At 44.3% G+C, this 27,011-nt stretch overlaps 1 protein-coding gene across 4 annotated transcripts in view; it reads right to left on the reverse strand.

Annotated features, from left to right (window-relative positions):
• SATB1 (SATB homeobox 1) overlaps positions 1-27,011 on the reverse strand; it is a 102,018-nt gene that overhangs the window by 59,026 nt on the left and 15,981 nt on the right. Inside the window, exons 1-5 of one of the 4 annotated variants that reach the window (XM_018053197.1) lie at positions 23,592-23,791; positions 19,915-20,149; positions 16,046-16,222; positions 15,158-15,284; positions 14,274-14,397 (exon numbers count right to left, since the gene is read on the reverse strand). In XM_018053197.1, coding sequence (XP_017908686.1) covers positions 14,274-14,397; positions 15,158-15,284; positions 16,046-16,222; positions 19,915-20,125 — 639 coding nt within the window. In that variant the 5' untranslated portion in view covers positions 20,126-20,149; positions 23,592-23,791. Of the gene's footprint in view, positions 1-14,273; positions 14,398-15,157; positions 15,285-16,045; positions 16,223-19,914; positions 20,150-22,859; positions 23,548-23,591; positions 23,792-27,011 lie in introns of those variants that run through there. The other 3 variants (XM_018053193.1, XM_018053211.1, XM_018053204.1) reach the window with 3 other exon arrangements.

Here is a 27,011-nt window from a genome sequence, read left to right on the forward strand (position 1 = left end):
GCTAGTCCCCGTGACGCCCCTCCGCCTCCCTTCACGCTGGCTTTCATTACAGGATCACAGTTCAGATCAGTCCAGAGACTATGCTTTAAATAACTCGAGTCTTAGACACAATTTTCAAACGAAGCATTTTTAAGTCAGAGAAATTTTCTTATGAAGAACACACAAGATACAAATTAATGATCCAATGACCAGTCGGATCAAAGGGTAACCAGAGAAAACCTCAATGGAAAAGGGCATTTCCGTTGGAATGGTTTCAATACTCCAATCTGGTGGTACCTTCTGAAGCTGGCCTGCAGGCACCATGTGGCAGACGACACCAGAAAGACACACAGCGCTCCTCTGACATGCCGGCTCCATGCCCTCTCCCATCTAGCTACCGCGGCTCAGCTAGGGGCCAACTTCAGTGGGAAGGGCTGAAAGGCCCTTGCTGACAGCCCAAGCGTGCCTTTCTTGGGCACCGTGCTGGTCTTGTCAAGCCGCTTCTCTTCTCTGGGCAGTGAGCCTCTGGGCTTACCTCCGTATAGCCTGGACCCATCACAGGGCTGGGCATATCCACGCAGATCAATAAAGGGTCACTGACAGGGGTCATCTCTGCAGGCTACCAGAAAGCCATCCTGTTTTCTTAAAGGTCAAAGGTTATGGCAGCTTCATTATCAGAGGAATCTTTTCAATCCATCACTTCTGGTTATCCAGCTCCCACCCAGAGCTCTTGGAACTGTTGGCTCTTGAATTTGCAAGAGATCCTGCCCCAGGCTTTTGAAGCTACATCCACACAGATGTCTCGGAAGTCACAGAGCTTTGGGGCTTGCCTTCTCCCAGATCGCCTATACCGATCAATAGGAGAGATTGCCCTCTCCCTGTCTCTTTCACAAAGATCTGTATTGACTTGCCTGGCAAGTCCCATTTGGTGGCCAGCCTGCATAAAGCATCCATGTTCAGAGACGAAAATAACCAGGCTGATCAAACTCCTTTGGTTTAAATCCCAAGTTCAAACGCTACACAGACCCAGAAGAGGCTCCGGCTTCCAGTGTCAGGAAATACAGTTTGGGAGTCGGCAGAAATTGGCTGTGGGTCTCCTAACCCCAGTGTGACACAATATTCTCATCCTAGGAGCCAAGTTGTAAGCTTTTCTAAGATCCACAAAGCACATGTCTGCACTCCATGAGGAGCTCCGGCTCTTTCTGAGAGTCTGCTCGAGTTCCGATCTGAAAGAATGCCATCTTCACAGAAACCCGGGTTCTCTAGAATGATACCATCTGCCACAGGCTGAGCTTCCTTTTCAGCCAAATACATTATTTATAACCTTTCTAATTGTGAAAAGGTAAGGGTGGAATTTTTCTACCGCCTGGCTTCGATATGGTTAGAACATTCTGAACCTTTGCTCTCAAAGACTGCCGGTCTCTGAATTTGAAAAACAAAAAGCAACCCCCAAACCCACAAGGAATTGGTGGAGGTCACACACATTTCCAAAATATTCTATCCTTTCAACGCCCTGCTAGATAGGACATACACTGGGGGTATGCATTTATAACACATTTAGAAACCAAACGAAGATAAGCTTTTTCTCCTTGGTCATCTGATAGCCAAGGGAAGAGGTCTGGGAAGAGGTGAGACCTCCTGGAATAAAAGAAAAAAAGGGTTCCCCAACCGGGGAAAGACAGTGATCTGATTACCCTTAAAACTGCTTTGTTGTGCCTTTAACAACAACAAAAAACCCAGCCCCAAACAATGCTAATCAGGTTATTCAATCATTTAAACCAGAACTGTTCATGCTTTTCTGCCAAATCAACCAACCACAGCAAAATCTGTTATCTGTGATTGCTCAGCTTCCAGTCGAAGAAACACTTAACCCCCACTATACCAAAAGCTTCCAGACACCATGCTCGCTGGAAAGAAAATGTCCCGACAGAGCTGAAGGGTGGCTGGAGGGCTGGGCCCTAAACCTGCATATCAGAATATAACCAACTCCAGCCTTTACTGGGAGCCAGCAGCTCCCTAGCATTCGTGGGAGCTGCAGCCAGGCTTCCCCTGCACAATTTTTTTTTTTTTTTTAAACAGGATGGTGATATCATGATCAAAACTTACTAAAGACTTGAGGATGGTGTAACCAAGGTGGGAGGAGGGAGCCAGAGCCTCTCCAAAATGGCAGGTCCCCACATTTAAGGCTTCCAGGCTCCATCAGCAGAGAGGGCAAAAGCTACAACATCTTATTTACACAATTATCTAAATACGATTAAACAGCTGATGGACAAATATTAAACTGGAAAATGTATAGTCATTTCAGCTTAATGTAATCCTCTTTCTGTAAACACCCAAGATGATTTTTTTCAACCAGAACAGTCCTGACATCTCATAAGCCTAAGGGTGAATAGCAAGAGATTGTTTTTGATAGTTATAAATATTCAAAAGACATGCAGACCATCTGCTTTCATAATACAGGTAAAGCAAGACTGAAATGGGGACTGCTGTATAAAAATGATTCTTTTAACAAAGTCTTCCTCTCCTCGAAAACTATAAAGACAGATGTCAAAAACTGTTTACACAGAGCAATCAGGAGCGTGCAAAATGTAATATTCCTTTTACACTCAGTGCTTGCTAAAGAGATTTTTTTTTCCCCTTTTTCTTCCCATCTGTGTGTTGCAACACATTTCTACAAGTTAAAAACATTTTTTTTCAAACAGAGATCTCATGAATACCCAAAAACATGCTATCTGGTTTCTGAATGCTAATTAATTTCAACTAAGGAATCTGAATATCTTCTTCTGTAGAAAGGAATGTATGTTTTGAATCGCAATACTCTAGAGACAGCAAGGGAACTCATCTTGCACAGGTTTAATTCCGTAAGGCGATTGTTCCTGGTTCTTACCTTGTCGGTTAATATATATCTGGCCCATCCATGTCTTGAATGAAAGCACATCACTGCTAATGTCTCTGGCATAAAGTCTAAAATAACTGTTTTCTGAAATTAATGTCTGTGCATGTAAAATGCATATGCGGAAACCTTTAACCTCTCAGGTGATGCAGAGCAAGGCTTTAGGAAGCTCCGCAGCTAATTTTCAGGCCTAGAACACTAATCTTGACAGTAACCTTTTTATGCATTGTATTAATGGCACAGAGACATTAAGCACCTTTTTATAATTTTCAATAAAATGAGCATTTACTGAACAATCTGTCAAACTGCTGGCTCTCTCTCCCCTTACATTTTTATTTTTTGAGAAGTGTGTAACTTCACAAGCCCGGATGGCCCTCCACTTTCTCCAGGTCCTGTCTGCCTGCGGCCTGAAATTTCACAGGTTTTTCGAGGTGTGTGGGAAACTTAAAAAGGTCAAACTTGAACTTCAGATCAAATGACCTCAACTCCATACTCAGACACTGTTTTCACAGGGATTCTCAGTCAGCGGGGTTCTCTTTTCATCCCAAAGGACATCAAATACTACCAACAAGTTCTAAAAGGCATCGCAGGAGGCAGGGCCGTGGGGTCAATCCGCTGGAAACGCTCAGGTAGGCCCGTCTGCTGCTGGGGGAGGAGAAGGCGAGGTCTGGACTGGGCTGCAGTTCATGGGGAAGCAAACGGCAGGGCTTCTAAGAGTCCAGTTTGGTTTGTGATGTTAGCTGATGTTCCCCCAAATCCTTCCCTCTGGATCCTCTTCTGCTTTGTAAGCTATGCTCTTAGGAGATAGAACTGGGGGATGGCCGGCATCCCCATTTGCGGAGAAGAGGCTGCTGCTGCTGCTAAGTCACTTCAGTCTGACCCTGTGCGACCCCATAGACGGCAGCCCACCAGGCTCCTCCGTCCCTGGGATTCTGCGGGCAAGAACACTGGAGTGGGCTGCCAAGTCCTTCTCCAGAGAAGAGACTAATCACTTCTAAATCTGACTTAAACTCCAGGTGTCGGTGACGGCTCTTGCCGTCTCGACCAATCCTGGTGCCTGAAAGCAGCCCCTTCCCACAAAGCCAAAGGCAGAAACTGGGTCCAAAGCCCCAGAGGAATACAAAAGGCAGTATCGCGAGAACCCGCGCAACTCTGTCTCAGTGTTCTCACTGCAGTTCCTAAAGACGAAAATGTCACCGTTTCAAAGCACGGAAATCTTACTTAATGATTTAAATGGGCAATTCATAATTTTTAAAGGAAATGCTGGTTCACAGTTCATATGACTTTTCTACATAATTAAAGTAATTTTACATAAGGCCCAGATGATATCTTTTGACCAAACTCTCCATGCTTTTTGTGTAAGTATCCATCTAGATCTTTCTTCCTGAGCTCAAACCTTCTTACTCAAATGAACTGAATATGTTGGCAAAGAGCTTAGATTAGAAAATACTTGTTAAAAAGTGTATTATTACAAAAGGGCTTGTAGTACTTCAAATTAATTGCACGGAGAGGCTTAGGTTTGTCCATCTGCAGGCTGAAGGGAAGTGGACTGGATAATCCGCAAGGCCCCTTCTCGCAGCCTGGAGACTCCAGGAGACCTCTATGTATTCCCAGACGCAGGTCTTACAGGGTCTCCTCCAGCGGCTGGAGACGACGCAGTTGTAACACGCATCATCCGTCCACTGTGCGGACACGCACAGGCACGGCTTCATTTCTGAGGAACGTTGAAGTCCCTTGGGATCTTGCTTAATAATGTGATTATTAAAAATATACTATTATTAAACACTATGCTACTCCAAATAGAATTTTCTCAAGTTTTTCATTAGATAAATCTAAATCTAACGAGTCTTATTTGATTTTACAGTGAAAATTATTTCCCAAGATTCTAACTCTTGAGCACCTGGGATGCTTGCTTCTTTTTTCTCTGATGGCCCTTATGTGGTTAAATCTCCCATTCTCTGTGATGAGCAAAATTTCTTGAATCTGTACTTAGAAATAGACACCCAATTTGTATTAAATTCCAGAGGTCCTAAATACAGCATTCTGAAAAACTTTAAGCCCCAGAGTGAAAACAAGAACTAAAGTAGCTTGTGCAATCCATTTTTCCAAAGTAAATACTAGAATGAAGTTCTGTAACACTTTACAGATTTTTATATTTCTTGCTTCATTGTATGAATGCTATTAGCTTTTTAAGCCACAATACCTAAAAAGTGGGGAGAAAAGTTAAGTCTGGTTTTCAGCTTTCCACAGGGCCAAGAACTTTCCTTGGGAGTCTCATGAACCTGACGGAAGATCTTCCCACATACAAACTCCCCCAAAGAGGCTTGGAACTGCGGGGTCTGTACAAACCCTTGGGAGCAGGGCCCATGGGTCTGACTCAGATCTGATCCAATATTTCACAGGAAAGTGAGGGCTAAGTCATGGCCTTGGTTTCTGTGTTTTATGAGTTGTTAGCCAAGATCTCTCATGTCCACTAAAGAAAAATAAACCAATGTCACCTCTGGATGAGGTCATAGAGAAAAATCAAATTAATCTAGGTCATCTCTATCAACATTATGAAAAAGCTTCACCATTTAGGAAAATGCCAGATCCTGGTAATCACCTCTTTGGGAGTTACGATGAAGCGGCAAAAATGTGCTGGACAGGCTGTTGGTCATGAAATAAGGAGCCCTGTCCATCCATGGTGGGGGCGTGAGTTCCACGCCGTGCTGGCACTCCCGCAGGAGGGTGGACAAACCACCCCCGAGGCCTGCTCTGGAACGGCTGAGCACTTATCTCCACCTGCAGCTCTCTCTGAGATCCAGTGCTCCTGGCCCCGCTCACAGCTGACTTTTTGAACATCACATGTTTATAGCCCTAAATGGGGTCTCCAGTGCCAAATGTGGACTCTGGAGTCTCAGCTGATGGAGGGATGTTGTGAGCTAACACAGGGTGGTACTAAGTGTTAGCATTTCCATTTTGGCAGCACCAGCATCTTGGGCTACAAGTCACTTGATTCTGCTACTGACATTCCCCTCCTTTATACTTTCATCAATATAAGAAATAGACAAACAAATTGACTAATAGTAAAAAAGCGTGGATCTCAAATATGAGATGATTGAGACAAAATGAAAACTATCAGTCAGGCTGAAATACATGATTATAAAAGAAACATTTTAAATGTGCACGAAATAAGTTGTTAATGACTGCGCTTAACAGTGACGTATAATTAGGTCTTCTATAGCATTTTTTTCAGATCTCTGGGTCCTGTGTACCTCCCGTGATTATTCTTCTGCTTACAAACATACAACTTTTGTACATACATTCAAGAACATCGCAATACAAGCAGAACTATGGGGCAGCTTGGAATATCAGTAGGTTTTCTTAGAGGAAGAGGCAGAAGTACATTAAGTAAACTAAAAAACCAGTAAGTGTTGTAGGAAAAAATGTTTTGCAAAGTAAGGTATTATAGATAAGATTACAAATAAAATACTACTAATAAACTATGGACACAGTTTATTGGTTCACAAAATGAATGTGATGAAAACTCTATGAGGTTGTTTTAGTTTCACAAATGTTCCTGAGCCCCTACTGTGTGCCAGATTCCTGAGTGTGATGATGGATAAAACCAGGTCCCTTTGTGACCACTGATGGTAGTGTTTTCAGAAACCCTACTCAGTCCACCTACGATCACAGAAAACGTGGAAAGTACCACGGAGGGGGGATAAAGTGGGGTTTGGGCCTTGGATTAGGGTGCAGGGTTAAGGGCAGTTAATGTAACGCTGGGAGAAACACCCAGAGGACAGTCGCCGTGGGACAGCCTTCCCCCACTTACACCTGAAGCCTCATCGGAACTTTAGAATGATCTCAGGACGGCACTAAAAGCGTTCCTTAGACGTGAGCACGAGTTATAATACAGCCCTTTTTTCCACAAATGGAAAGTTCTTGGTTGTTTCCATTAAAAACAATGCTTGCCTCAAAATCTTCTATGTAGCAACAAAGTCTGTGAGACCTACCAGAGTGATTTCTAAGTCTCAAGCCCCCACGTTGTAGAAAAACAAGGAATGTTATAGTGTACTTTAGAACTGAGAGCTGCTCTAAATGCTTTACAAGTATTAACTCATGCAATTCTCCTAAGAGTCCTGAAAAATTGGTACTATTACCTTGCTACTTTATAGACTGAAAAAATTGAGGCATAGAGAGTCACTTGCCTGAATTTACAGGTCAGTAATGACAGAGCTCACATCCTCAACTCCTATGCAATGAATGCTCTTAGCGCACTAATTATATGATGGCAAAGAGCAGTTGCTGATGAGATATATCACTTCCAAAGATAGTTCCATTAAGAAATATAAAGAAAATGAGATTACACTCTGTTCTACGTTAACATAACTGAAGAGATTCACTACATTTTGGGAAATACTTCTTGTGGATGTTTCATAAAGTTAACACCTGTTCTGGTTAGCTCCACAGTTTTCTCGTTGCACAGGAACACACGCTGGATTAACAGGACAATGGGACAAGCCGAGAACAGTCTGGATGGTACCCAATGAGGAAATACTGTCTTGTCATCTAGAGAAGAATGTGATCGCAAATGGTGCTAATAATTAAAGCTTTCATCGCTCTTAACTTTCAACACATCATCTGGTTTGCCTCCTTAACCTCTCTGAGTAAACTCAAGTAGATTAGCACTTTATGGGAAAATACTGCCATACACGAGGAGAGCTGTTTTGAAAAGGAGAAGAAAAAAGATGATGACTAAAGCAGATGAAGTTTTAGAGTAAGAATAAGAGGTGGGAAAAAGACTCTTAAAGCAAGTCGGCCACCTTCTCTAGGGTGTGGAGCTCTGCAGCCTCCTCACTGTCCACAAGGAACCAGCACCCGTAACAACACTGCATATCAGGACTCAAGACAGTCTTGTATTTCTGGAGCGCCCTCCCGTAACAACACTGCATATCAGGACTCAAGACAGTCTGGTATTTCTGGAGCGCCCTTTGTTGCAAGGATCCCAGGGTGCTGCACAATCACTGTGAGTTAAAATTAAAACTGAAGCACGTACAATTCCTAATAGGCACATTTTTAAAATGCTAAACAGAACAAATAACTTTTAAGTCTAGATTTAAAAGTCCCAACAGCCTGAGCATTCCTTACTTCAACTGGCATCGAGCCGCATAGCTGGCTGAAGCGCTCTCCTGTTACGTTCAAGGCGCCCTAATGTTTTTTTAATACCAGAGCACCTTACGATCTAGCAGTTTCCAAAGAAAAGGGAAAAAAACCTGGGTGCACACAGCGTCTGCTGGTTTTATTCTGAATTGAGGGCTTCCTGCTTGTTGAGTTAGTTTGGGGCCCAAATCTGACATGAAATAAAGCAGGTTTAAAAAGCAAATCCAGATAAAGCCCAACTTGAAACTTAAGTAGTCATTCCAACAAAGGAGCACTTTAAAACTTGCTCTGTTTGAGTAAGTAAATCTGATTGATTAGCATGATTCTGGTTAACTCTAAAAAACTAAAAAGCAATCAGAAAACAACATGTAACGGGCTCTCTCTCAGGCCATGGCTACACCCACGCCTTGGCAGTGTTATTATTCTGCAAACCAGAAAAAAGAAGCAAGATGCACTCATGGTAATCTTCCTTGCATTAGTGATTCTGAGGTCAAAGGAAACCTGTTCAGATCTAAAACAAAGCAAAGGTAAATACCTATTAAGTGAAGATGAAGTGCTTACACATTGTTAAAGCACTCTAAATTGGCATGGCTTAACTCTTCTAGGTTTTACTATTGTGAGAAGCCAGTGGCCATACACTATTTGAGATCAATCCATTTGAAGTTAGATGCTTTATGAAGTCTGGCTTTTTAGAAAGGTTACAGGGAACAAATATCAAGCTATAATACAACCTTCACATATCTAAACAGCTAAAAATGAACCTGAGAGATGAGATGCAAACAGGAAAATTCATAATTTGGAGGACGCACCTATCATAGGCACTGTGGATGACATCATCAACAGAAGGGCCAGCTCACTGCCTAACTCGAAAGAAGTGCTAGAGTGAAGTAACAGCTGGTTCAGAAAAGGAGGCAGAGAAAAATGACTCGGTGGAAGGCTGCCCCTAAAAGACTGGTTTACCATTTCCTTTATGGATCTCACCGTTAATACAATTGCTGAAAGTGGTAATAAAATCCAATTAGGATCAAGTACTTCAGTGCCTGGCAAAGCAGATACTCATAACCTCAGATTTCCATGGGCAATAGGGTAAAAACTGGGGAAAGTTTTGTAATTTAAAGGAGGAATGGACTTCCTCAAAATGCATGCTATTTAATAGCAAGCTTTACAATCAAGATTTACAATATTCTGCTAGGAAGGGACAAGCACAAAATCCTACAAGCCCTGTCTCAAACAGTAAACTTTAGAGCTTGCTCACCGCATCAAGCCAGTGTATGACTAAGGCCGATATTTTCAAAGAAACATGGGAACTGCCCACTGCTTCCCACGCGAATACCTAACGTTGTCTTGGGGGTCAAAACAAAGGCTCTTAGCTCAGTTATATACTTACTAGTTCAGACAGGGTGTGAAGCCAGGGAGAAGTGACTGGCACAGAGCTGTTACAGCCAACCCTTTCAGAACCTTCCAAACGCCAGATTACCCCAGAAGTCAGTCCCCGAGTTCTACTAAAGCACCCTCCCATGCTCTAAACTGAGGACATAATGGTATTTTTCAAGGGAGTCCATGTAAGAATGGCACAATCAAAGATACAAAAAACAAAATACATGTTAAAGAAAAATTCCAGCAGTGAGAATAAATGCAATTGGAAAACTTTCATTATCAGCGCTTCAGAGAAACATGTTCTTTTATAAAACATCGAATTAACTGGAGAAAGGCTTTTTAAAGTGTTTTTCTCTCCTTCCTTCCTTCCCTTCTCTCCATCCGTCTATCCTTGGGCGGAGAGCTAATTAAACTCACAGGTCTGGGGATCAATTGCCACCCCCATGCTTCACCCGTTCCATAACCATGGGGCGCGCTTAAACATCCCATGCCTCAGGTTCCTTAATTGAAAATGAGGATATAAAACTACCTACCATTTACGGTGACAGGCATGCTCTTGATGCAAAAATACTAAAGGAAAGTTACCATTATTTGAACTACTAAGATGGTTATGCTGATTACTCCACAGGAAAACAGAATGCCTGTCACACAGCAGACTGTCGATACATACTTTTGAATGAATAAATATGTGAATAAATTTCATAGGTTAGATGCGCATGTGAAATGCAATATATGAATACTGATGCTGGATGTTCTCTGGAGACAATGTGATTATTAATACTTATTGATTTTTTTTTTCAGAAACATCATTCTGGTTCAAAAATTATGGAAAAATACAAAGTACAGATATATATATATATATATATATCTCCTAATGAGTAGAGTTTTTCTAAATTGGTGCTTTGTATAATACAGACTGAAAATCAGCTGAACACAGGGGTTTATTAATGTCTATGGAAATGATTATCAAGTTTCAGAGAGAGGACCTGGATAAACGTTAAGCTTCAGGAGGGCAAGGTGGTTGGTTTCTTTATTTTTCCAGTACCTTATAAAAAGTCTGAGGCATTCAGGATCCCTAGATGCTTTCAGGAAAAGGAAAACTAAAAAGTCATTTTTCCCCATATTATTTCTAAATGGAACGTTCGAATTTATATTCATTTTATGTATCTTTTGTTGCTTGAAAACAAAAATGACAGTTCTCACTTTATGGAGAACTCAGGCTTGGAGGTACTCTTCCCAGGTGAGAAAAGAAACAGAAAGAACCAACCCCTTAAAAATCTGAAAGTGGTGATGTGCACGCATGAACCAAGTGTGCACATGTGCCTGGTGGGAGTGGGTGGTAAAAATGCACACGTATCAGATTTAGGTCAGGAATACCTGACCTAACATTTTTAGAAGGAAGACACTAGGCTGGCAGAAGTAATAAGGCAACTTTTCCTCATGATACTTTTAACAAAATGAACCTATCCTTGTATCAAAGGTATGGACATTTACCTAGTGGTCAAGTCCAATTTTCAAAACTTCAGGGAAGACTAAAATCAAGATGAAATGTTTTGTTGTAAATCAAAATATTTACTTTTTTCAAATCCCAATTTATTGACACCTTCCAAACACATGGTCTCTGAGCTCCTATGACCTTAAACGTTCTTGTCCCCCCAAGTCAGACTTCAGTCTCTCCTCCCTACTTGCAGGTCTGAATACAAAACCCACCTTATCTAAGCACCTCCACTGAAAAAGCAAGTGTAACGGCAAACTGCCCCGTCTCAGAGCTCTGGGCTGATGGCTTCTTACGCCTGAAAACAGTTTACAAAAATAATCACGTGGTACAAAAACGTGATGATGTCAATCTATCTGGGCAGATGAGAAAAAGCAGCCACAGAAACGAAGGTCTGAGCTATGAATCAAACCACATGCACACTTTCGGAATGTCTACAGCTAGAGAAACCCTTGCAGAGATTATCCGAGACATTACTGCAGCCAAACCTATGCGCCCACTTTAAAGTCAACACTTTAAAACTTAATGCTGGGAAAGGACTTCCGGCTCAGTCACCAGCCAGCATGACGACTTTAATGTCCAGGGAGCCTGGCTCTGAAGAGGAGTCTGCGAAGGATAGTATATCCTGGTTCCGAGGTTCCGAGTGCAAACTGGGCTTGCCCTTGTCGAGTGTGGCACGGTCCTCCTGGGGGCTGGGGCAGACTGCGGGCAGCCCTCACGTCCCCTCCCATCTCTACTCAGGAATGGGATCCACTGGCCACAGGGTGGCCATGCCGCTCGGCGTATTGCTAAGGCACCATTTCTAAGACTTCAACGATATCAAGCAAAACCAAAGCGTTAATACACAGCAAAATGTGCATGCTGCCTGACAGGCTCAGAGTCCTCACGCGAATGAATCACAGCCCCACAGAGAGGGAGAAGGTCTTAGGCGCGAGCCTCTCTTGCTGCTAGGCGCCCTTCGGTACAAGACTGAAGCGGCACTTATCTGCTGGGCCTCCTTCAGCGCAGCACCTTCACCTCCGCATCGCACCGGGGAGGAGAGAACAGCAGCTTCACCCCGTGCAGCGCGTGTTCGGGGCTGAGGTCTCAGATGCCTGTGCTCCCTCTAACTAATAGCTCCGGACACAAGAGAAAATGAAGAAGCAATAATTAAAACATTCCGAATTGAGTATCAGATTCATAAATTCATTCTGGAGAAAGAAACAGAAGATGCTGCCACAGAACAGAAAATAACTCCCTCATTTAGAGCACAGGTTGCCCTTTCTCATAATAATATTAATTTCAAATATTTGCTGCCACTGCTGAACAACATATATCTTTCTTTCCAAATTGTTTTGCAAAAGAAAGGAAGACTGTAATTACAACTGATGTTGGCATTACAGCCTAGTCTCACCACTGAAGGATGGCAGCGGGGTCCCCAGCCATATAGGCCCATGCGTTCCACTTGAGGCCTCTTTACAGAAATTCATCCCCATCTGACTCCAAAATCCAGTCCTGAATTTTATTTTGTCATTCTGTTTAATGCTATAATTGTTTTATTCAATTAATTACACATGATAACATTAAGTAAACTCACTATTGTATTTGTAAGCTAGAGTGAGGTGGAGTTTATTGGCTGAATGTTGCTACCATGTAACCATTCTCACCACCTGTATCAATACTCAAGCTAGCATCCTCTTCTCCAGCTCACAGTAAATGCCTTGGACCTTTGCCTGAATTCACTTCCCAAATCAATGGGACATTTAGTAACGTGAAGATACATGAGATTCCTATACTGGGCCTTTATACTTATTTTTAATGCTGAGTTAAAACCTTTATTCCTAGGACATTTCAAATTTCAAATCCTAGAGACCAAACTGACAGGTTATCTGGAGTTGTCTGCAAAAGCCAAAGTCCCAGAGATAAGGGTCACCTGCTTCATTATATCATCCTATTGATGCAACTGTGTTTAATTAATCTAAATCATTTTTACTTGATGGTTAGAAATTCACATCCTCTCTACTCAAAGAGTGAGATGGAGAATAGGAGGAGATCCGCTAAAGTGTCAACAAGTCTTTGATTTTCAAGAAATGGACTTAACACCAGAGAATATTTCACCTGTGGCTACAAATTACTTTAAAAGAATATAAAAAGCCATCATTTATTATAAGCTTAATTCATTTGCTTCATTCCTATAATTGCTAACAAATATCAAAGTAAAGCTGATGGACCGTAATGTAGAAAACCTGAAATGCACGGAGCTTTCATGAAAGAAGAGCACGAACGCCCACAAGCTTCCTTCCAAAAGCACCCATGTGTCTTCGCAGCCATCACGTCGGAAACAAACTTGGAGCAATTCTCTACTGCAGAAATATTCACAGCAGTCACACAGTTCATGTTCAAGTACCTGAGAGGCTTGGCACTCAGGCTTATATACTAACCTTGCATTGAAAGAACAACGTTAGCAAAAATCCAGTAAAAATCTAGTTAGACCAGCACCTCAAGTACACTCTCTGGTGGCGTGACCTTCAGAGGCGAGGGCCCCCGGAGAGAGTCGGCATGAGGGCACAGCGACGTCAGGACCACACAGGCTCGAAGGGCAGGCTCAGAGTGCCCTTTTCTTTTAAAATCAACTGCACAGCATCAGAAGTGATGCTCAGCTTTACATCTAGAAACTGAGGCAGTCTCTCTCCAGAGTTATCGCCCCTCTACCAAAATTCATCCTAAAAACTCAAATACGATAATAATAAATCTCCGTCTCATTTCAGAAACTCCTGACAGTATGACAGGCATCTCAGAGGAAAACATATGACCCCACTACAGGAAAGAAAAAGAGTGGGGGCGGGAGGTTGAACCAATGGATAAAACTGGTGACAGAATCCTGATAAATAATAACTATCTAACCTTTAATTAGAGAGAAGAGATTTGTTTTCTGTGTAATTTTTTTTTCTAAATTCTATTTCTTCTTCTTCTTTTTCCTTTGTGTAGTAATGAAGAAAGCACCTAGAAGCTATTCTGTTTCTTTATTCAGGTAGCATGGTGATGTTCTGCAAAGTAACGCTTCCAACGTGCTTCCTGGCATCTAGGGGTTCCAGGAAGGTACACCACCCTTATTCCCTCAAATACGGGCCCTCAGGACAACAAAGCGTCCAATCTCAGAGCACTCAGAGCAGGGATCTACACGTGAGCTAGCGCAAAGTTCTGCTGAGCGGCTTTCCCTCCCCTTTCTTTCCCACACTGTCAGGATGAATCGCACACACTTCTGAAAGTCACCGGTGGTCAAGTCACTTTGCATTTTGGGGAGATTCTTGCTTCTGATACCAGTTGCTTTAGACTATGGCTTCCCACGACTCCTCCAACGAGGCTGCCCTCAATGGCTTGTCATTTAGTACCAGCGATGCCCAGTACCTGTGAGAGGGGGCACTCCTTCGCCAAGGAGCTCTGATTCATATCCTTCAGCAAGTCCTTCAGCGCATTCCTCACGGTGGTGTGTGACCACTGCTCGGGAGGCAGGTCTTCCAGTTTGGGGCAACTGTTGGAGACACAGATTAGAAAGGGGATTATGACAAGATTGCATCCCGCTGCAGAACATTCCTTTAAGACAGACAGATTTCATTTTGCGCATCAAACAGATGCATCTGGAGATTGCTCTCGGTCTCCTGATTGTTCCGATTAGTTAATTACTTTATACAACACATCTGCTGTATCGATGCATGAATTATACATCAGCTGCCTGTGGTGGCTATTTTTCCATGTTACTTCTACCTTCCTGCTCGGATGCGCTTGGGAAGACAATTTAAGGTGTACTGCTTTCTCAAGAGCCATCGTGAAAACACGAACGTGGGAACCGTTTTCCCTTCAGGACTCCGCTCGTACGAATTAAGACGGTTAAAAAAAATCATATAAATAAATAAGAGCTCGGCAATAGTGAATAAGGCATTCTTTCACAAAGTGTACACAGATGGCACTGTTCATGATATGCAAAAATATTTTTCTCTTAAGTAAACTTTATGTAAAATGCCTTCTCGCAATGCATCATTTAATTGATTACACAGAAAAAGTCTCGTCTTTTGATAACCTGCACAAGTAGATGCGTTTGGGGGGGACACTGCTTCTAAACGATGGGCTCAGATTAGGAAGATAAAGGAGAAAGGGGGGAGGTGGCAAAATCGATTGGGGTTAGCCTCTCTGAAATGCAGGACGAGTCACAGCTGAAGGCTGGCCAGAGATACTTTGTTTCAAACGATCAGGTGAGTAGAACGTTCTGCGCTGGAACTGCTTTCCTGACTCACCTGTGTAGCTGAATTTTCAATGTGACCACATGATACACATCCTGAAGCATATCTGCTACCGTAGCGTCGGGGGCATCTGTCACGTAAGACAGGGGGACTGGGTTCCACTTCCCGACCTGGATCAGCCCTGTTCCAGATAAAGAGCGCGTGTCACTCAGGTCTGGCCCTTCAGATAACCTATCCAGTGCCAGCCTGCTTTTCACTGCCCCCACCACAAGCAATACTGTTACTTCTGTCTGAATGATTCCCTTCCCTCCAAAAGGCAGGTCAGTGAAAATATGCTCAGCTCAGTTTTCCAAACTGTGAAATTATGTAAATGACGGTGGGGCTGTTTATTATTTTGGAAATAAAACCCCATCAATAAAACCTAGGCAGAGGCCACATTTTCCTAACTTACAGGAAGTTCTAATAAGACATAGCTGAACCAGTTCTAAATGGCTTTACGATTTAGATAAGATTCTCGACTGCAATGGGAATCAGCATTGAAAAATACTTTACAGCCCATAAAACCATCAGAAACAGAATAAAAGAAACAGAACTAGATATTCAGTCATAAATGCAAATTGACTCTCAACAGTCCATCTGCTCAGATACGCTCCTCACTTCCTTGTGGGTCCTCAGTGGAGCAGATTATTAAGGTCAATAAGCTTACTAATGATTCAGCTGAAGTAATTTAAAAAAAAAAACCTACCTCCACATTCCACATGAGCAAAATGCGTGTTAACTAAACCAAACCGAATTAAGCCGATTTTTTAAAGCCACAGTCTAGAAGGAACCCATGTAACACACAGGCTACAGTTCTTTGAATGAAAATATTCAGATGCTTTCTCTGCAAGGTAAACAAAGGATGCCAAGCAATTTCCCCAACCCCGTGGATGCTTTATTTACCTTTGGCCTGGGCAGCAGAGCTATGTGAATAACCCAGAGACAGCAAGGCCATTTCTATCAGCTGGTTGAAAAGCATGTCCTTCCTCACCAACACAAATTCTGCATGCTCCTCCTTGCAATCGTATTCAATGGCATTTTCATAATGTTCTACCACGCAGAAAACCGGGAGCATGGTTCCTATCAAGGAGACGGAGGAAAAAGAGACGCAAACCAACAAATTTCAGCAACACAGGCTAGGGGGGGGCGGGGGGAGGGAGGGAAAAAAAATGAAGCCATGAAAATAAATCTTCACCACCACGAGAGAATGCAAGACTGGCACAGAGACCCGGGCACACTGACACAAACACACACCTTCTTTTATTTTTATTTTTTAAGTTGCAAGAGAAATGTTGAAATAGAATATGAACTTGGCCCTGAGGTAACGTGGGCTCTAATTTTAACAGAGCATTTCCCCAAACCAATTAATGCAGAATTACCTTTCTGATCAAATCATAAGGCTGACAGGAGAGGAGTAAGGGTCTGGTCTGATCTGCTGTGAGTGGTACCTGGTGTGCAAATGTAATTCACTCAGCTCAGCTTCGAAAGAACCCATCTTCACGCTTCCTACATGCTTTTGTTAGGATTCAACTTTCCCTGTCTGTGTCCAAACAAATTAGCTTTGATTATAAAATTACGAGCATTCACCTCGTTCTTTAAGATCTTCACGCTGAGGCCACAGAAGAAACACAACTTAACCCAACTGAAGTTCGTAACACAGGACTTCAACACGTGCACACTGCAGATGACTAATACTCACTTTGATGGCTACTCATTTAACCTGCCTAAAAGGACATCACGGTAACCACAGGTCTTTAAAATGAACCATCTCTGCTCTAGCAAATGGGGTAAGGATGAGAGCAAAGGAAACCGTCCTCATCAGGGTGTCTCAAGATACAGGAATCTGCAGAGACGAGATGTGCTCTCTGTTCACCGTAATCCCAGGTAATAACTCAGGAGCCAGATGGTTAATAAACACAGGCCACACCACACCACTGTCAGCAAAGAGGCTTCTAGAAACAGACATCACGGAACGCTGTCGTCCTCGAGGTGTTTACACAGCGCACTGTCAGACTCCCAGTGATAAACGGAAAAGGGTTAAAAGCAGATGCAGCGGAGAGCACTGTGGCACGCGGCCAGGAGGGCACCATCCTGAGCATAAATGATGACAAAGGTTACCGCGCCAGGGCACCCGGGACCCCCAGTTAGTCCTGGAACGCCAATGCCTCTCTAAGCTCTGTCCTCTGCATTCACAGAAGCCAACCAACTTCTGAAGGTGTCCAGGGCCGGCAAAGCAGAGCTAAAAACCCAGGGTTTCCTCCTGACACCAGAGATGCCCTTTAAAAACGCCCTATTTGCTTGTTTCTGCTGAACAAAGCCGGCAGGAAAAGCAGGCACCGTCTTCTACATGGGCATCTACACCACAGCTTCAGTGAACTGTTCACAAGAGATTCTAGTTCTGACAAATAAACCCCTTTAGGTTTACTTAGAAAAGCTCACAAACTCATTTGGAGGGACCCAACAGGCTAGGCATGAAAAACAAGCTGTGGAGCTTGCCAATATCCTTGTCATTCATTCGGCTGTTTTTATACCAGAGAGAGAACCCGTCAGGGATCAGAAGGAGACTGGGAGAGACCACGGCAGAAACAGCGATATGCAAACTGGTGATTTCTTCCTTGGCTGGAGGTGCTCTGGCAAAACCTCCTAAACAAACAAACAAAAAACCTCCAACCCCTTTCCTTGAGGTGCGCTTTCTCAACCCAGCCACACTCACTATCTGGCACCTGTCAAGCAGAAACGCTGCACGTGAAAAAGAAGATAAAACACCACCAACACAAGGCTGGAGGCATTTTGTTGCTTCAAGCAAGCAGAGAACCTTCTACAATTAAAGTGCATTTTTAAAATGTCACTACAAATGCAATGCTTGGGGAAAAAAAAAAAGCGGCACTTGAGCAGGAAGTGAAATTATTGTACTTGGGTTTCTCCTCCCTCTATCCTGAGGTCTTCAAAGAGTTGGGTTACTAACACAACAAAAAACACAGGCATTGATTTTTCCTCTTATAGAATGATACAGACCTGGGCTGCTCTTTGCTGCTCCTCAGACCTGGGAGATAACTGAAGGTTTTTTAAACTGTTGAAATAAACGAGAGTCACTCTGGATTTTAGAGGGACCCTGTAAGATCATTAAGGTGGCTGCTGATAAGGTGACAATCGTGGACTTTAATTTTCAATCTGACTGCTTAAATCTTCCAGCAAACTGCCATGCACTCCTCCTGATACTGTGAGTCAGGCTGCACAGGAGCCTTCTCTGAACCGATTGTTTGTGTGAGTGTTTGGCGAGGCTTCCAACTCCAGCAACTTCATAACCTTCCAGTATGGAACGGGGAGTACGCTGGTCACTGCTGACTGCTAAAAATACCGCATGATTTAAACCTGGAGGCAGTCTTAGAAGCTTTTGCTGAAGGTTTATGAGCCTGTGTAAACAGCACGTCTGCCATAAGGAGCAGTGAAGTCTGTAGAATCCTTGTCTAAAACTGTCCTGGCATTAAAGTTTGCTGTGCAAATATCACATAATACCAGAGACAGCTGAAATCTCCTATTTAGGAATTTATGGAACTTATATGTTTGCAGGCGTCAGAAAGTCTTTTTTATAGAGCCCCAGTGCTTTGCAGTACAATATTAATGCACTCTGTTTGAAAAGCCATAATAAATTATATTTTTAATGCTCTTACCCTTGGCTTTCTTAAGACGCATACATTCTTGGCAAACAATCAATAAATAGGGTAATCATGAGGAGAGGCCAAAGAATTTGCTGAAGTGCTGTTTTTCCATTTTTAATAGATAAAGATCTAACAATACGGACTGCTGTGTCTGTTCATTTCAGGATCAATATATTCTTTGTTTTCGCCAAACCAAGGAAAAAATAAATGATTGTATGATAAATGTTATGCATCAAACACAATGAAATTCCTCTGCCTGCTAACTTTATCTACTTAATATTCTTGGTTGTTACAAGATGGCATTTTTATCCTTTGCTTTAGCAAATGTAAGGAAAATCTGAATCCCATACACAGTTATTCAGAGACAAATAAAGACCTTCTAAGGCCCACACGTTATGCCCAGGATAGACACTGATTTACAGACACAGCAGTGCCAAATGCAGTCAGAGTGGTTAGACTCCATCACTGTAACACAAAATTGGCCAAGAGGAGTCACACCGCTGCACAGCCCCTCCTTATTAACGTGTTTAAATCTGCCCTTCTATCCGAAACACCCAATTATAGCAAAAGGGAAACACCAGAATTATCAGGTTTTTAGCTACTAAGGAATGAAGTTGCTCTTAAGAAAACAAACCACACACACAAAAAATCACAAAACGTTTATATCATATCGCAGAAGACTTCCATTATCTGTGAAACTCCCTTACAACCAGTAACACCCTGAAAAAGCTAGGTCCGTCCTCAAACAATTTAAAGGGCTCATGCTCAAGCAGCGTTAGTTTCAGCAATAGCCACCTCCACAGCCCCTTCTGCAACACCAGCTTATCAGCGGAAGGCTTGTATAACTGAGACCATCAGACTTAATTCAGTCCTTATCACCCACAGCGTCCAAAGACTCCAGTCTGCAGCAGTGGGAGACGCTCTGCTGAAGCACGAAGCCTACACTTTCAGACATGCCTGACGCTGCAACCAGAAATGTGACTAATTTCAGATCAGAAAAGAGAGTCAAGGAGAACACACAAAGCCAGGCTCTGCCTGGCCACCCCCGCACCAGGCGGTGCTGGGTGGGCACAGGACTTGCGGCTCTCCAGGATCTGGCTTGAGGGTATTTACCTTTCCTAAGGTTGCTTTTCATCAGATGGCCCGAGTGTTTCAAAGGCACTCCCTGCATTTTTGCACCTGTACTCCCAAGCCTTCCTCTTCCTAGCGGGCTCCCGTTCTGTTCCAGGCGGGCAATCTTGGCTGGTGGACCCTTCGGATCACTCACATTGTTAGACATTTCTGAATGTTCTTTCCCCTGAGTTGCCTCGTTCAAATGATCCATACTCAGTTACTCTCTAAAGATCACCTGCGAGAATTTAAGAAGAAGACATGTTACAATTGGGTGGGGGTCTCCACACGCCCCCTCCTTCTCTGTGTATATATAACGCATGTACATGTTTTGTCCCTGGATATTTCGCTCCACAAATATAATGTATTTGTAAGACTGCTTAACCAGACATATAATGCAGAGGTTACTCTACTCTCTAGATCACAGCATTATATTTCCATTCAAGTTAACAGAATAATGTGTGGAAACTGTATCAACACACATGAACAAAAAGATAATTCGTCACCTACCAGCAAAACTATGTGTGTAGGGGGGTGGGGGGTGGGGGGGATTATTTTTAGAACAAGAATTACTACAAGTGTAGCTAACAGGAAAATAACAAATTGTATTTATGTAGTCCCAATTTTTAAAAATGAGAAACTTAATACAGAACATAATAATGACACTTTAGTCAAAGATGGAAAGATTATTTTATCAGTCCAAGAGATTAGTTACAGCTGTTTTTTTAATATATTTTAATTCTCATGAAGGAAAAATAGATTCATATGTATATATACCACCTCAAAAGAAGGCAGCAGACAACTGCTTTTTAAACTCTCTATTGGCTTTATGGTTAATGTGTAGAAAAAGTTTTCTACTGCCAACGTATCAAGAGTTACATGACCTGTTTTAAAGATTCAGTCAAGTCTTGGCTCAAACAGGCAATTGGATCATTCCATCCCTAACCCAGTGGATACAAGTGGAGGATTTCTTCAAAGAGCCCTGATATTGAAGTATTGCAACTCATGTATCTTAGAGCTAATATTTAGGTATTCTTTTGTAATAGAAAGCTGTTAACAAGGTAAATACCAAAAATTTTGAAAACATTTTGTAACATACACATTAGAGTGAAGTCCTAAACTTGCTTTGAAAGAAAGCTTGCTAATTTTGGTAAAACAAAATATCCAGTGTTCAAAAATAATCTCAGCAGGCAATGAAGTCAACATTTCAATTAACTCCAGAAAAAAATGAACAGATAATGATTTTTTTCAGTTGTAGTATACTTTCGACATCAATTTTCATACTGTTTATAGTAAAGCAGTCAGTACATTATCAAAATCACTTCTGCAATAGTTCTAACACTGATAAAAACAGGTGAGTAGGATTATTTTATGAATTTTCATGGTGCTTGAAGTATTGAGTCCAGCAATACTAAGGGAAAGAGAATCATACTCAGAAAAAAACAGAGAGAATATGATAATTATCACTTTCCTCCAGCTGTTTGGTAATTTGACATATCTTGCACATTTATATATATATATGCATATATATAAAATATGAAGAAGCTACTTTGATACAGATTTGAAAGCAAGCTTAAATTATTAGCAGGGCCTTTCTGGAGGCATTGCTTTCCCCTCTGATTAACCGTTACTGTGTCCACTATAATTAAGGAAAGAGGTGATGGGGAGGGGGAAGCAATAATAATCTCCAAGTTTAAAAGCAACCTTAAGAATACCAGTTGAAGAACTGTAAAGTCAGAGGAATAATGGCTGTTTATCCTCGTACTCCAAGGTGGCACACAGAGACCAAAGGTTTCCCGTTGATCGAGGTCCCATCTGTTTTTGGTTATGAGGTTCATTAACAATAAATGTGCCTCTTTTAACCACTTTTTATCAAGATTACTCTTTCCATTACACTAAACTGTAGTCTAAAGCCAAAATTAGTGGTGATTATTAACTTACTCAAAACACTCCTTATAACGCTTCATGTGGGTTATAATACAGAACTACTTTTCCTGAAATTGGCTGCCTTACCCTAAAGCAGAAGATGAATTTTAAAACATATGATTTGAAAAGAAAATACTTAACCCGTGTGGCAATTTAAGAGCCAAAAAAAGAGAGAGAGAGAGAGGATGAGTAGGCAACAGCATCAAAGTTAATGCTACCAAACGTATTAAATAGTCATGAGGCTTAACAGCATTATAAACTGTGAAGTGATAGATGATAATTTAGTTAATGTATTGACAATCAAAACATCATATAGGTCATGCAAAATTGTCCTTCGAATGAATACCCACCTATAAGCAGCTATTAAACACTCAGTCATCTTGTAAAAAGCTTTACATTATAAAGCAAAATTACATGCACATAAAACACCCAATTTACTCATTTAAACTCTATGCCCAAGGCTAAAGTTCACCAAACCTGAGTTTGGATTTGCAAAGAGCAACCTCCTCGGGGCCTGCTGGACTGACTGCATGGGAACAAACTAAGGTCTCAACAGATGCCAGGCTGGAGAGTTTCTTGTGAGTTACACATTTTAAAAACCGATTTCACTGTGATGTCTGGCTGGCACATTGAAAGCAGGCTACTTTCTCCAAACCCCACTTCCCTGTCCATAAACGAAGTCCATATATGATCATTAACGAATTAAACAGCGAACTCAGACACAGCTATTATTTCCTTTAAAAAGAAAGAGCAAAGCACGAAATTCCGGTTTCAAGAACCTATTTTTTTGCAGTGTGGGAGCCTTTTCAACGAGTTCCCTGCTGAATCGCCTCCTTCGCCCCCACACAACCCCATAATCACATTTTAAGAGACTGTGCCCTTATCCGTTCCATATGGCCGGCACGATCCAGGCCAAGCTTTCACTGTGACCTTTTAAAGAGACAAAGAAGCAAAGTACTATCTAGAAACAGAAACGCTGCAGTTTTACTGAGTGAAATTAGCAAAACCGACCTGAAACTCACCACTTCAAAACTTGACAGCATATAAATAACAAAAACAAAGGAGATTTCCTTTGCAGCCCGGGTTCTCGAAGAGAAGTTCAAGAATGATGTTTTCTATGTCCTTTTTTTTTTTTAATTAAAAAAAAAAAAAAAGCAGCAGCAGACCTGAAGGCGACTTCCCCTGAAATTGTATTATTTTCTCTTCCTTTACCCTCGGCCCCCTAAGCGGGGTGAAGGCAGATAAGCGTCTGGAAGAGTAGCCATGGGAGAGAGGGGTTAAGGTTGGGGGGGGGGGGCGGATCACAATCGGACAAACAGCATATATGGTTTGTAAAATGTCTAACCTCGGAGAACGGGGTTTTCGGTGGGGGAGGAGGGGAGAGCGCGAAGGAGGGAGGAGGGGGAAGACAGAATTGATCTGACAAGTGATTCGTTGGGGGGAAATCGTAAAAACAAAGCCAAACCCGTTCGGAGCAGTACGCGGCGGCGGTGCTGGGGAGGCGAGGTGGGCACCGGGGATTCTCTTAAAAAGAAAAAGGGGAAAAAAAAAAAAAAAACCCACAAACAAACCCAAACAAACCTCGGCGGCCGAGGTCTGCAGAAGCGCCCCCCGCCCGCCGGGGCTCTCCGGGGCGCCGGCCGAAAGTCCGCCCGGCCGTGGCCCCCTCCTCCTGCCGCCCCGCGCGCGCGGCTGGGGGGCCGGCTAGCCTCCCCCCGCCCGCTCCCCGAGAACCGCGCCGGAGAGTAACCGACCTGCAACTTTCTTCCCGCAGCCTTGGGCCCCGCGCGGGGCATCTAGCGAGGGGCCGGGGGCGCCGGGGGCCGCAGGGCGCGCAGGAAGCCCCGGCAAGGCACTGGGGCGCCACTTTGGAGCCGGCCCTCGCGGACGAGCGCCCCGAGGACCCCCCCGCGGCCCATGGACGCGGGGCCGCGAGCGTCTGCGGAGCCGGGAGAGTGAGGCGGGGGGGGGGCCGGGGGAGGGGGCCGGAGGGCGCCCCCGCCGCCTGCCCGCCGCCCCCCGAAAGTCGCGGAGCCCTCGCTCAGCCGGAGTCCGAGGTAAACACACCCGGCCCCCACAATGGCCCCGGGGCGCGGGGGGCCCGGACGCCCCGCAAAACTGAGCCGGAGTTTCGGCGCGCGCGGGCTGGGGGCGCGGGGCGCCCCCCGAGCCGCCTGGGCCCCGCGCCGCCTAGAGCGCGGCGGAGGCGACGAGGCCGGCGGGCGCCGGGCGGCGCGGCGCCGAGTGCGCGCGCGGGCCGCTCCCCGCGCCGGGCCGCTCCGCTGCCCCCCGCGCCGCCGGCGCGGCCCCCATCAAACGCGGGGCGCGCTCCTCCCGGCCGCCGCCGCCGCCGCGCCCCGCTCGGCCCCGCGCGCCCGGCCGCGCCGCCGCCGCTGCTGCCGCCGCCGCCGCCGCTGTGGCTGCCGCTTCCCCGTCCTCGTCATCTTAACGCACGGCCCCCGCTCGCAGCCCCCGGGCCGCCCGCCGCCCGGCCCTTCCCCAGCGGGGCCGGCTGCGCCGCGTCCGGGCGGCGGGAGCGAGCGGGCGGGCGGCGCGGGGGCGGGGGCGCGGGGAGGGGCGCGGGGCGCGGGGGAGGGACGCGGCTCAAAACCCGGGCTGGAGGGCCGGGAGCGCGGAGGGGCGGCGGCGCGGCGGCCGGGCGCGGGGCGCGGGCCGGGCGGGCGGCACACAATGCCCGGCGCGGCGGGGCGCGCGGGCCGGGGGCGCGCGGGGGCAGGTGTGCGCGGCGGCGGCGGGGCGGGGAGCGGCCGGCGGCGAGAGCGGCGGAGGCGGGGGCGAGGCCGGGAGGCGAGCCGCCCCCCGCCCCGCGCGCCGCGGCAGCACCGGGAGCGGAGCGGCGGGAGCGGCGGGAGCGGCGGGAGCGGGGCGCGCTGGCGCCCGGGGGCCGCCGCGGGCGCACCGGCCCGCGCGGGCCTCCGAGGCCGGGGCCCTTCGGGACGGGGCCGGGGGACGGCGGGGCACCGGCTCTCGGGGAGCGCGGAGCGCGCGCCGGCGGCGGCAGAAACGGAAGGGCCGGGACCCCCGGAACCCTCTGCGCAGTATGAGCGCGCCTCGCGGGAGGGGGAAGCCCCAGCGCAGAGCCAGCGGCCCACACGGACGAGCACTCTCCGAGCTCGTCGGTACCCGTCCCCTCTACTGGGCGCAGGTAGACGCCAACGTCCCTCACTTCTGAGCCGCAGAACTCGGAGGAGGGAATACGTGGCCCACGGTGGCCGAGTTAAACAAAATTTGGGTCACTTTAGACCTGACTAGTTAAAAGTTATTACAAAGGAAAAACATGCCACCTTTTCCCCTGGTGGAAGACAGTAAAGTTGGGGGGGGGGGGGCGGTTAATACCTATGCTTTAGCAATAAATACTTCTGTAATCTAAGGTAAATTACCCCGGTAGATAAATGGTCATTAGCACGCAAGTATGATCCTCTTATTTAGATAATCTATTAAATATAGTTCCCATAAAAATGAAGAACATCACAGCCTTGCCCGAAATGGGGATGTAGCGTTCACCGTTTAGGTTTGAGTGCTAACACCTTAGGACCCTGAAGGCAGTTAATCATTACAGAGAAACAAAAATGTTCGAATTATTTTTTCAGAGTACACTAGGAGGGAAAAGAGAAAAATCAGTGAGATAAACATTTTGTTACACATAAAAAAGCAACAAGTTAGCGCAAGTACTGAGATAAGAGGGAGATATGCAAATGAAGCTCTTTAAAGCTACCAATGCTCTCTCAGACACTGTCTACACTAGAAACCTTAGGCTAACAGAGGGTAAAACGGAAGATAAAGGAGAGGAAATAATGGCCTCCTGGGGAGGACAGGTTCAGGAGGAAGAAAATATATCACTCTAAGGGCACCCACGCTTCACCCACAAAACCAGAAAGGTTATTGAAGGCAGCAGTGAATCTTGGTGTATAAACCCAAACCTAGAGCTAAAGAATGTGATGATAAAACATAGTATCAAAAGCAAGAAAGGAAAGATAAGGAAATCTTTATGAAAAAGCTCAAATGATACCGTATTTTCAAAAGTTGATATGCAGGAAAGTATGGAGGAGGGTATTTTGATTATAAGAAACACAATCAATAAGGAAATATATAAGCATGGCAACATGTAACACTGGTGTCAGAGTTGTTATTGTAGATGGAAGTACTTAAACATTTTTTTTAATGTTTGATATTCAGAAGAAAAACATGGATAACACTCATCTTTATAATGAGAATGATTTTTGCAATGTGATGGGTTAAATTGGGAATTTCCAAGATGTATATTTTAATAGTTGCTTCACACTGGTGATGCCTGACATGTTTCCCTGAAACCTGCCTGGTTTTTCAGCAGGGACTGTGCATTCTAGTATCACAGTGTATAAATTTACAAGCAATAGCAAAATCTCAAAATAGAGTAAAAGCATCATGTACTACAAAGAATCATTCGGGCACATGGAACTCAAATGGAGTGTTTGAAAGAAAGAAAGAAAGTTGTTAGGCAAAACAACTTTGAAGAAAAAGAAAGGAAGACTAAAAAAGGTTACTGAATATATCAATATTAAAACACACTGGGATAAAATACTGTAAATGATGATTATCCCATTATTTCCACAAATAAGAAAGCTTTCTGATTGCCTTAGCCTCCTATTGATGTGGGGGTTAAAATATTAATCTTTAAATTTGAGTAGCAGCTTTTGTCTAGGAATTCCAAGCTAATTCTCAAACACAAACATAAAAAAGTGTAATAAGGATGGACATGGCCTCGGAAAATGATAGAATAAATGATGATAAAGGCATCTAATAATAACTTTACTACACAATTATAAATCTGTTAATCATATATGCACATTAATTTCCCTCAAGCACATTCTTTATTTCAGAACTATATAAGATATAAGCAAAGGGCACAGAGGCGTATGCCCTCCAAATAATAGTGCACTGGCGAACTTTCTATATATTATTTACTCTTTCAGAATACTCACTAAACCACTGAGTACTAACCCCAGATTAAAATAAAGAACAAAAGAAAAGTAATAAGGAAAATTCCACCTTCCCAGACATACGTGAAAATAAACTACATGATGGGGGGCATCAGTTTTATTCTACAAAGTATCTTAACTTTGGCAATAAAGATGCAAGCCAAGCATTGAAAAAAGTTAAGATAAACTTTATAA

The sequence above is a fragment of the Capra hircus genome, chromosome 1 (genome assembly GCF_001704415.2).
Source record: "Capra hircus breed San Clemente chromosome 1, ASM170441v1, whole genome shotgun sequence".
NCBI lineage: Eukaryota > Metazoa > Chordata > Mammalia > Artiodactyla > Bovidae > Capra > Capra hircus.